Raw genomic sequence first — 12660 nt, 5'->3', positions numbered from 1 at the left:
GAATAGTCAAATAACTATTTTATAACTTTTAACAGTCGAGTAACTCAACAAATCAACATATTATAGTTGAGGGACCATGTTGTATCTTTTAATAGTCAGATGACTCAATAAAACATTACCCTATAGTTAGGTGACTATTTGTGTACTTTACCCAAAATTTTATTTCCACTGTCCCTCTAAATTTGGTTATATTGAATTTTAAAATTGTATCACTCAAAATATCATATTAAAAAAATCAACGATAATATTTATATTTCTTTTTGTTTTTATTTATCATATTTTTCATAATTATTAAAAGATCTTTCAATCACTTTTTAAAGATAACTTTGTCATTTCTTTATTTTATATAACTTAATATATAATCAAATATATTTCTTAAAACTATATACTTGATTAATACAAAATAAAAATTACGAGACAAAAAGAAAAATATGTTTTATATAACAATGTGTTTTTATTTTTTTAATCAAAACTGAATATCTATAAAGAGAAAACCTGAAAAATAAAAAATAAAAACATAGAATGGAATAGTTTTTTTTAAGATCGGTAATTGAAGAATTGACGTAGATAGGGTAGAGGGCCCTCTTGTTTTTGTTAGGATTTCAATGTAAAATATGAAGGCAGCCCATGTGATTCCAAAGATATGAATTGACGTAGATAGGGTAGAGGGCCGTACCACCAAATGTCTATTTATTTACTTATTTTTAAAATATTCACTTTATTCACAATTATCATATTTAAAATTAAATTAATCGAGTTTCAAATGAATTTTGTTACCAAATGTTTACTAATTTTCATTTTTTAGGTATGGAATGATAAATTGTGTTGCCCCAAACATTTAAATATTCAAACAAATTAGGGTTTTTTTATTCAACTAAACTTGTAAAATCTATTATTTTTACATCTATACTAATTGTTTTACGGTTTTCATATATGTTTTTATTGGAACAAATTTGCGGTATATATTTAAAGCTTATGACTATTTGTTTTATTTATATCCTTCAAAGTTTGAATGCAATTCATTTTATAATGCAAAGAGAATAAACAGGAGTAGCTGTGTTCTCCGCAGCTATAACAACCCCATGAGCAGAATGCCCAACACTGCTGCCAGCCAGGATGCTCGTCCTCCGGTTGTCATCAAATCGGCAATAGTATTCGGTGGACTCTGGAATTTCTGAATGCCAAGCCATTTTAGCAAGACCATCGGTCATTTTGTTACACTCACGGAGGACAAAACGAAACAAAAAGTTATAGTTCCGATCAAGAAGTGCATCAATGTGAGGGAGCATAGATGCGGCAACCTTCAACTCCTAACCTCTGGTTATAGCAATAATGGCCTCTTTACTATCCGTCTCCACGATAATCTTTTAAAATTCGTATCTTAAGCAATACATAGACCTTCATAAATATCCTAAAGTTCAACGTTAAATACCGACCATATCTCGATGGTCTTCGAGAACCCGATGATCCACTCCCCCATATATGAGATCGTAAGAGCCCTACACAAGCAGCCAACTTAAAATAAACACGTAAATAAAAAATTAAATACAATTTAAATATTGTTATAATAAAGCTTTTAGATAATAATTTATATTAGGTGATATTTGAGTAAAACTGCGATAAATGAGGTGGTGACGTTGAAAATGATGAAATAAAAAAAAAGTAGAAAAGGGGTAGGCAGGCATGCGTAGAGAATTGGACTTTAGAAGTCAGGGCAAATTGCGACAACAACTGATCAGAAGAATCTGACAACTCTACGTTGGAGAGTGTGTGTTGAGATAGCTAAAATCTAATTGCTTTGCTTTTCAATTTGCACAACGTTCCATCCATGCACATGCATGCATGCAGTTTACAATTATATATTTATTGCTATTACTTTTCACATGTATATACTATGTATCATATATATATATATATACACAAGAAATAAAATCATATTTTATAGTTATATTTAGATAAGGATACATATATTTTAACAAAATATTTAGTATTCTACATGTATTTTAAAATATTTAATATGATCATTACCATGTAATAATTTATTACCAACAATAGTATATTTTTTGGTGAAAATAATGTGAATGTCATTACTTCAAAATTCGTAGGTATTACATCATTCTCATCACTTTGATAAGAATATCCCTAGAATAAAGAATTATTTTCATTTGGATTCTTCTCGATTCTTATCCTTTGTGCTTTACTAATAATTATAAACATAATAATAATTATATATAAACATTTTGAATTAGTAAAATATTAATAAATTTGATGAGTTAAATTATTTTATATTTTTTATGTTTAATATGTTAATCATTTATAATTTCATGAGGTGAAAAATGTAATTATTTAAAATAATAGCTAACTTTGAGTTATTAAAAATGAATCTTATACATTGAAAAATAATATCTTTGTCCACTCGAGATCACAACATTATTTTTATATTATATCATATTTTATTTTATATAAATAAATATGATATTTATGAAAAATATTTAAAAAAAAAATAAGTTTGATATACTAATTATATTAATTATATGTTAAATATACTTTTTCTTAAAAGTTATATAGTGTAACAATTGAAATATTTCTATAGATTTTTATTCAAATATTTATAATTTAATATTAAAGTTTAACTTGTTGAATATATATATATATATGTATCACAGGAATAATTTGGTAAAATATACGTCTAAGTAATCTTATATTCCTCAAGCCAAACACTGTAATCTTACTTTCTTACTTACACAAACCAAATAAGGTAATACAAGATTTTCATTCAGGGAACCAAAGTCCCCTTATAGTATCTAAACTTTCATTGATTAATTTGTCCAATGAAGAATCCATAAATTTAAAAATAGAGTTAAAAAATTTTAATACTCATTTCTTTTAAACAAAATGAGTATGTAATTTTTTCTCCTTTCCTTGATATATTGAGCTACATTTAATAATTTATCCAAAATATGGAGCCAAGTGCATCCACCCCTGAATTTGTCACTTACAAACAATGTTAACTCGTGTATCACAAAAACAACTATAACTAATAGTGTTAACTGAAGTATCATAATAATACACGAAATGATAATTCAAATATCATATCAAACATTTTGAAGAAAAACAGTATAGGTACCGCATTGCATATTTTAAAATTATAGGTACTAAATTGAATGTTTTATCAAAGTATAGATACCATATTAAATATTAAAATATGAGTAAAATATTAGATATTCTCTCAAAGTACATGCACGCCATTGAGATTTTAAAAGTGTAAATATCGTTGTAATTTTTTTGTATCGATTATATTTGATAAATTAAAATTTGAGATTTACTCGTGAATACTATTACTTTGGTGTAAATTATACCTGATCATCATCTTTATATTATAAGAAGGAACCAAAAAAATTAACATATATTTTTAACATCTCTCAAATGTCGTGAATTCGAGTACCATCAACTGTAAAGGTGATTGAGCGTTCATTGTTAAATGATTAAGAATATTTAGAACATATATATTATTTTATAATCACCTTAATTTAATAGAAAAAAACCAACCATCTAAAAAAATATGCATCGTTGTGAAAAATTCTCACTCAAAATCATATTGTTTTTATTTGATAATGATTAAATATGGTGAATAAGAAATGTGAATGGTTTAGATGATTGAGAAAAATCTCACATTTTTTAACCATTTATAGGAGAAATTTTCTATTAATTTGTTTTACAGATTAGTAGTTTATTGTATAAGTTAAGATATATATGCTCTATAACTTTATTTTATTTTCCTTTTTAAAAATATTTTAAGAGGGAAATTATTAAAAAAAATAGTTTATAAATTTATGTTTATGAAATTACACACAAATTTACGTGATTTGATAAAGAAAATTATTACTGATGCAGGTCATTTATTTGTCAATATGGTTGAGTTATTCTAGACAAGAGTTTTTTCAAAAGTGACAGAAGAACGTGATTTCTTGGAGTATTTTTAATGGTTTTTTTTTGTTCTTTAAACTGCTCTACGAATGAACAAAACTGTATAATTTGTCTACGACAACACATATAAAAATCAATTTTTTAAAACACATTATTTCAGAAAAAAAATATTTGATAATTTTTGAATAAATTTTTGGATTATTATTTTAAGAAATTAAAAAATCCAGGTAAACATGATTTTAATTATTAAATTATTAATCGACTTTATGAAACAAAAATTGACATGTAATTTCCCGTAAAAATTCATTGAACCCAAAAACAATAGTTCCACGATCATAATTTTAAAATCTCATCGTTATACATGATAACAACGGGATTACTGCAATGTGGGCTGTCTTGCATATTCAGGGTATGCAAAAGTGTTAATGAACAAACCATGGCATGCAACAATAATTATAAAAAGGAATATGGTCCATATGATATTAAAAGGCAGAGTTTATTGAATGAAACACCGTCTCCATTTCAATATTGCATCCTATGGTGACGAAATTTCGGCATCCATATGAGGGGACTGCTTTACCAATGACGGCTACCCACCCCAATGCCTTATAATCATAACCTCTCCCGATGGCGATGGGATTGCTCAATAATTACATTCATCCAGAGTCGCAATTTGTTTTCATAATTGCTGTATTTGCGATTGTATTAATAAAAATATGTGAAGTGTATTTAACGTTTGGGAAAACCATAGGAGCATTTTACATCTTTGGATAAAGACGTATAAAAGATATACTATCTTTCTTGGTGAGTCGGCGGCGACCTCATACTGTCCAATTATTTTAGGGTTGACTACCCAAATTATGTTATATACAGTTTGATGAAATGTATAATCTAGAAGTTATCTAATCGTTCGATCGTTTTTTTAATTATATTATCTAAGAAATTTTGGGTAAATTTATTTAGTAATGTCAAATTGTAATGAAATACGATAATAGGGTACTTTAGACAAAGTCACTTCGTTCGGGCACTTTAAATGGGAGAAGGGGTTGATTGCTTAGCCGGAAAACACCCAAGAAAAGGGTTGCCAAGCTTTTTTGGTTGAGTTTTTGTAGTTAAAAGTTGTCTTATCGATTTGTGTGAGAGTGAGTTGTCACCATTGAAATGCTTAATCATGATGCTTAAGCAAAGTTTAAAGGCTTTGATTTAGGCATTAATGAATTAAAGATTTCCCGACACGTCCTTTTTGTTGCCCAAAAGCATCTTTCTTTTATTGTGATAAAAAATTGGGTATTTCTCCGAAATATTTTTATGTAGTTTTCTCTTTTTTATTTTTTTATTTAACCCACAGTGATATTTATTTTATTTTTTTTTAAATTTTTGAATAAAATCTTTGTTTTTGTAACACATTTTTCTTTATTCTTATAATATACTTTTTCTCTGCTCTTATACCAGCAAAATAAACCTAAAGAAATTATTCATGTAATTTAACCTAAAATATCCATATAATCTGTATCTATTTCCCGAAGCTATAATACAATAACTTCGTAAAAGACGTACATATATTTGAAAGGACGTGTGATATTTTGTGGTGGAGAACAATGGGCTTTTCTTCTCAGAACAATGGGCTTTTCTTCATTGACACAACACAAAGTTAAATGTGATTATCTTTCAGATTAATAGCAAAAGTGTCCAGACAATGTGATGAGAAAGTTTATTTCCTAAAATGATGCGTTCAGCCGATTAATTTCTCATCTAGGGTATTTTTTTTACAATATTTCATGATTGCATGGGATATCTCGGCGTCTTCAAGGGAAAATTTTCTCATGCAAACCACCCTTTGAAAATCAGTTGGAAATCTCGGAGTCTTTAGGGTGAAAATCCCGACGTCTTTAGGATTTTAATGCAAAAAAAAAGTTGACATATTTACAGAAATATCACCTTAATAGAAATTAATTACTTATTATATCAGTATTTTTTTTTGAAATGGTGCCTAAAAAATAATTAATTTTTGTTATAATAATATTTGTGTAAAAACACCAAATTTTTTCCTTCATTTAAATCTTTAAATATGTTTTTTCAAATTATCTTATAACTCGATAAATTTTAGTTTTGCATGAAATTACACAATACAATTATGCCTACCAATTATCACTTGACACTTTCTAATACGTTTTTGACTCTTTCAAAATCCTATGCGTATAGTATAGTATAGAAAAACTTTGAGGGTAAATAATTTAAAATATAAATAATTTTATAAAAGTTTTATAACTAGTATTTATTTTTCAATGTGTCGCGCCTTTTTACAAAAAAAAAATTCAAAATGATGATGATGATGATTATCCAATTATTTTATAAAATTATTCCTGCATTAAAATCTTTAAATACTTTTACAAATTATTTTAATAAAGAAAAAAGTTAGCGTTTTACACAAATATCATCCTAATAAAAATTAATTACTTATTAGGCATCGTTTCAGAAAATTTTACAAATCTAACAAGTAATTAATTTTTGTTAAGGTGATATTTATGTAAAAACGCCAACTTTTTTTCTGCATTAAAATCCTAAAGACTCCTCGATTTTCAATAAGGAATAATTCACCATGAAGATGCCTAGATTTCCAACTGATTTTCAAAGGGTGGTTTGCATGGGAAAATTTTCCCTTGAAGACGTCGAGATATCCTATGCGGCCATGAAACACAGTAGAAAACACCCTAGATGGAGAATTAATTGGCTAAGTGCATCATTTTGGGAAATAAACTTTTTTAGGAAGACTTTTTTAGTATTGTGATATATTTAATTTGTAGATGTGGTGCGTGCATATTTTTCTATATATTTTTTTTATATAAATATGAGGTAAATATAATATATCATATGTTCAAATATTCTAAATTATGTAACATTGAACGTTCATACTCTTAATATTTACAATGCTCAAACGCGAATCTTCAAAAAATAATAATAAATCTTTTAATCATTAAAGTTGTTTAATTAACATCCCTCTCCCAGTAAATTGATAAAATGTAAAACTCTATTTTCTAATTATCATTTTTTTATACTTTTAGATCGAGTGAAAGAAAAAGAATAATTAATCTGTAATTATTAATGTTCTTCGAACAGATAAACTGTATTAATTAACAATGCTCAACAAATTGAAAGTGAATCTCTTTTAATTAGGCTGCAAACTTTAATTTCATGGGCTCATAAACATTTCTGGTGTCTATAATTTGGTCCAAGTTTAATAATATAAAATTGTCCAACAATTACACGATCCAAGTTTAACAATTGCTCTACTTTTAAAACTGTAAACGCAGAGAAAACAATATTCTCGTTTACCACTAAAATCATCGGATGGGTTTAATAAAAGGGATTTTTTTTAAATAGTTGCAATGTAATCAGAACAACGAATTGACTTTTTTCACATAGATACTGTCGTTTACATACATAAGAAAGCAATAGTCCTGTAAACGAACCGAACGCATACGAACGGATGTATATTCATGTTCGTTCATTTAATAAATAAACGAACATAAACGAACAAATTTTGTTTGTTCATGTTCGTTTATGAAGGAATTTAACTTGTTCATGTTCGTTCATTTAATAAATAAACGAACACGAACATAAATGAACACGAACATAAACGTTGGAGACCCTACCTTCCATTGTTCTTTCATGAAAAATAGTCGACAATGCAAACCAACCAAATCTACAGTGATAAATAACGTAAGAGCTGATTAGCAGTGATGAAATGTTTGAAGATATCAAATATTTCGATCGATCTTTTAAATATATTAAATGATTCACACGACTTTAATTTAACGCTATAATATTTATCTTAGTGATCCATGATTACATATGAACAATTATTTTCCAGTACGTTATTCTAACAAATTGAAAGTGAATCTTCTTTTAATTAGGCTGCAAACTTTAATTTCATGGGCTCCATTTTTCAAACATTTCTGGGCAATGGGTCAATTGAACTACAAGGAGTAGGCCTTAAATTCGTGTCTCTAGTTTGGTCCAAGTTAAATAATATTGAATTGTCCAACAATTACACGATCCAAGTTTAATAATTGCTCTACTTTTTAAACTGTAAACGCAGAGAAAACAATATTCTCGTTTACTACTAAAATCATCGGATGAGTTTAATGAAAGGGATTTTTTAAAATAGTTGCAATGTAATCAGAACAACGAAGTGACCTTTTTCACATAGATATTGTCGTTTATATACAGAAGAAAGCAACAAAATTATCCTTCAAACATGGAAATTTTTCCACGTTTCAGTGTTTGGAAAACAAATCAGTAAAGAAACTTGTGGTTGTCAATTAAAACAAGCAAAAGATGTTTATTTTAATCAATAAGCCTCCCATATTCCTTTCTATATTCATTTCAGTACAAAGTTTGGCCTATATTCTAAATGTTTGATTAAACCCAGGGACGAATATGATTTAATTGGTTTTAGGTTATTAATATTTTTGGAATAATTACAATTAAACCCTTGTCCCTCCCAAAATTTACTGGTCTAATTATATTTTAAGACCTTTCAGTTTTAAAATGAAATTTGATTCCTAATTTTTTTTCTGGTTTAATTACTCTTTAATATCCTTCAGTCATAAAATTAGTTAAATTAAACTACAACTTCTGATTTATTCAATTTTAAAGACCCTATTTATTTCAAAGTTAAACCATGGCTCCATCCTTGACTAAACCAGAATATAATAAGCAACCTAAGCTACGTTCAAACAAGATAATTTCGAGTTAGTCGATATCATTCCTTAAGGATACTTTCATGAATTAATTAGGCTAAATTTCGGCTTAATCGATATCACTAGATAAATGAATATATATATCCCATTAAGGCCATGATCAATGCTAAATACATGAATATTATTGCATATACATAAATATTCTGCTATTGTCCTAACAGCAAGTCAGGCTGTACTGCTCTCTAATTAGCACATGTCTTTCGAAAAGGAAAGTCACCTTAGCTTCAAAAAATTTAGCCATCAAATTCAAACCCCATTTAAAAAATCTAGTTCGTCACTCAGTTCTTGCATCAGTAATCCAAAGATGGCGCGTTCGACTTCGATTGTCATCTCTCGAATCTGTTCTTCATTTCCTTTCCAACCCTCAATCTGATCTCTTCTGAAATCTTGTTCCACCATCATGTCAATGGTGTTTGACTCTACATCTTTCCATGAATCCAGTTTTGTGCATACCCTTTCCGCTGCCGCTTTTTTATTGATGGAACCGTTACATTCCGACGTCTCTTCCTCGGCAATGATATCGGATACTAGCCTTTTCATGCAATCTGGGATATGTTTTAGATTGTAGCCATCAATGTTCATTTCACTTTTTGATGAAGATGACTCGGCGTCATTGTCATCATCATCTTGCTCTTGTTCTAACATTATTTTCTCGAGCTCGATTGGATCCAATTTGGCCAGTTTCTCGAATCTACAAAGTTTTTGCAGAAACTGCTGCTTAGCTCCTGGTGATGAAACAAGAAAAGGACATCAATAAAACGGCAATCATTATTAAAATAAGCATTGAAATTAAAAATCATCAAAAGCATCAGTGTTCAAACTAAGCCCATAAATTTTTTCATTTGTGACAGATCTCCTAACTTTGAAATGTGGGTCCTTGTGAAGTTGTGACAAAACAATGGTGTCTGTTTCAACAGGTCAGTCTAACCTACCTTGATGTACAAGGTAACATCTAATGGCAACAATATCTCCATGGATCACACATTACATATACCATCATCATCATCATCAAAGGCTATATTCATTTGAAAAACCTTTACCAACTTCTTTTATGGCTAACAAGTTTAAGCATTCAAAGCAATTAAAAAAAAACGTACTTTGTACTATTGCATAGGTGCATTCAAGATCGAAACGGTCCATTCCATTATCACCATCATGGTCCTCCTCGTCGTCAGCAGCCACATGCCTATCATCATCCTCGAATGGACAGTCCAAAACAGAAACAGGACTGCATTGTTCTTTTTCTTCTTCTTCTTCAAGTTGCAACCTTGTTAAGCTCTGTAATTCATAATTTTCCTTCTCCTGTTACATATCAATACACCAGCCGTTGATTAAGAAATGTTCATATTCAGACAACAGATCAGAGGAACACAGAGACAAAATATGTCAGATTGTGGTTTTATTCCCTATACTAATTATAAAAATTGAGTCCATGAGCTTTAATTTGTCATAATTTTAGCACACCGACGAAGACCCATTAAAACCAGTCAAATCAACGAAGACCTAGTAGGGCATATATGCCAATTTAGATCAAATAACGGCAAAAAAACAACAGCAGCAAAAAGTGTTTCCATTTGCCGACGGTTCAAGCATGTCAGAGAACTCAACTCAGTCACCTGAGTCACGAGTTTACTAAAAAAAACTCTCAAAGTGAAGAAGCTTTAAACATATAAGAGTTGGTGTTATAATTAACCAAATTGATTATAATTGATCTCTGAATTAAATGTACTAACCTCTCTTTCACGGCGGCTTGGAGATGGGGTTGTTTGAAGCACGAAAAGGAAAGGGCTTTGTGAAAAGTGCTTATCAAAAGAATCAAAAGCTGAGTTATATTCTAAAACTCCATTGGACATTGAAATCTCTTCAGAATCCTTTGATTGACCACTGCTACACGAAGTGCCCAAGTCCATGTCCACGGATTTTTCTTCATTTTCCTCTTCACTTATTCCATTATTTTTCCCCAGAGTTAAATCCCACCTCAAAATGTCCTTGACTGAAACTTTTGATCCACTGTTAGCTGTTTCACGCTCTGGGTTTTTGTTTCTATGAGTTAGTTTCTTCAGAATGGAACCAAACAACCCAAAACCGGTGTCATTGCTGTTTTTGTTTTGGGATTTGCTTTGTGATGAAGATTGCTTTTGAATTCTAAGAGCGGCATCGAGGAGAAATATGGTGTTGGGTCTTTTGGGTTCAAACAAAGGGGATTTCTTTATCAAGTCCGGGGAATCATGGGTCGAGAAAAAGCAGGCTTTTTTGCAGAAATTCGAAGGAAAGATTGAGTTTTGAGAGATGGGTTTTCGTTTGTTGAATTGAAGATGAGTTTTTGGCGATGGTTTCTGGAGTTGACAACGCCGATCGGCAATGTAATTCTTGAGAATAAATGGCTCTTGATCCTCTTCCAGCAACTCGTGCAAATGCTTTTGAGCCATCATCAAAAGCTTTTCACTTCGACAAATGTAAATTATATATACGGAAAAATGAACAATCTAGAGAAGCTATGGGTTCTAGCACCGTGAAAGAGTTGAAGAGAATTCAGCTTTGAACCAGGAAAAAAACACAGCAAAAGATGAGAGTTTTGATGAAGAAGAAGTTGGGGTATGAATAAATAAAAAGGAAATATATATAGAAAGTAGAATTATAAAGGAAAGAATGAGGAGAGTTCGTGGATTCAAATCTTGTAGATTTAGCAAATCGAGGCGATGATAAAGAAACAATTATACTGTAAAATATACTTAAAATTCTGACATTTTACACAAAAACAGCAAAAAAGAAAAAGAAATAGAAAAATGCTGCAAATTGTAGAGAGTATTGAAGTAAAAAGAAAAATGGTTTTGTTTCGTCTTAAAGAAACTCCAGAGACGGTCTCTCCTATACATTTTTGTCACGTTGTCTTTTTCCGTGTTGTATAATAATTATATATTTAATGAGAAAAAAGGAAAGTTAGTTAAATTTTGGGAAAATGGTAAAAACAAGATTAGGGAAATACTTGTTGAAAATACGAATGATTTCTTTAAGATTATTACATGGAAACTCCATGCATGGAGAAAAACTATCATTGTTATCAAAGATAACTAGAGAAATTGTTAGGTAAAAATTGATATGATACATGAATAATTTTATAATTTTCATATCTCACGTACATTTAACAAAATATTTAATTTTACCTTCCAACGCTTTAATACGAAAGAATTATAAAGCCAAATAAATATTTCAATGCTTGACTGTGTACAAATATATCACGAGAATTTACCTCTCATTTTCAAATGAGATCATACTCCTTGTTCGTGACAAATTAGATTGTGCTAGATTCTACCTCGTATCTTTTTATTGATCTTACTTCTTTTTGGATAGTAGCTGATCTTATGATTTCTTAATTGTATTAACATGTCTTCTATGTTTGTAATTCATAAATCAAAGTTGACATTTATATCCAATTTATTTATGTCACATTTCATAACGTATGTCATCGTAATCTGTGAACAATATCATATAATCCTTAAGCTATGAATGGCAAGAATCGTTTACATACTATGTATTTATTTAACAATAGTTTTTCCGAACATAAACTTTTATCTTACTACGCATATTTTTAGTAATTATCGACTGAGAATCCACAAATAACCTACAAAGTACAATCTTAAAGATCTGAAAGTAACTATAAAAAAGTTCTGATATGGAGGTTCAAACAATGTTGAAACCACATACATACAAAGATGATCACTCATTCATCTTCATTCTGATACTAATTAAAAATAAATTATAAAATCACTTTGCCTTAAAATTATAGGCTAAACAAGATAAATACACTAAAAAATGATACAATAAATAAAACATAAAATGTTACATGAAAACTCCCTAAAATTAAACAGACAAAAGAAAACTTGCGATACATGTCAAATAGTTTAACCTTAAAAATATAATTTATCTATTATAGCTTAAAATTTTTAATTGAGTTATTTGCATCATATGT

The 12660-nt window shown here is 29.1% G+C and overlaps 1 protein-coding gene across 1 annotated transcript; it reads right to left on the bottom strand.

The window, feature by feature from the left end:
- Positions 1-8893: 8893 nt before the first annotated feature.
- On the bottom strand, positions 8894-10732 carry LOC120113772. The gene is made up of 4 exons (XM_039134816.1): positions 10610-10732; positions 10424-10572; positions 9788-9992; positions 8894-9415 (listed from the first exon to the last, which is right to left on the bottom strand). The coding sequence occupies exons 2-4, from the start codon at positions 10541-10543 to the stop codon at positions 8937-8939; spliced, it is 804 nt and encodes a 267-aa protein (XP_038990747.1). The 5' UTR covers positions 10544-10572; positions 10610-10732; the 3' UTR covers positions 8894-8936.
- Positions 10733-12660: the final 1928 nt, after the last annotated feature.

This window comes from Hibiscus syriacus, unplaced genomic scaffold, assembly GCF_006381635.1.
Source record: "Hibiscus syriacus cultivar Baekdansim isolate YM2019G1 unplaced genomic scaffold, ASM638163v2 tig00110213_pilon, whole genome shotgun sequence".
NCBI classification, from domain to species: Eukaryota; Viridiplantae; Streptophyta; class Magnoliopsida; order Malvales; family Malvaceae; genus Hibiscus; species Hibiscus syriacus.
This window is presented reverse-complemented; position numbering and strand designations above follow the sequence as displayed.

What these genes read in the sequence shown, in the direction of transcription:
- LOC120113772 (XM_039134816.1), bottom strand. Translation starts at nt 10,543, where the DNA reads ATGTCCAATGGAGTTTTAGAATATAACTCAGCTTTTGATTCTTTTGAT. An exon ending in CAAGCCGCCGTGAAAGAGAG is followed by an intron (nt 9,993 to 10,423) that starts GTTAGTACATTT and finishes GATATGTAACAG; the next exon opens with GAGAAGGAAAATTATGAATT. An exon ending in CACCTATGCAATAGTACAAA is followed by an intron (nt 9,416 to 9,787) that starts GTACGTTTTTTT and finishes TTTCATCACCAG; the next exon opens with GAGCTAAGCAGCAGTTTCTG.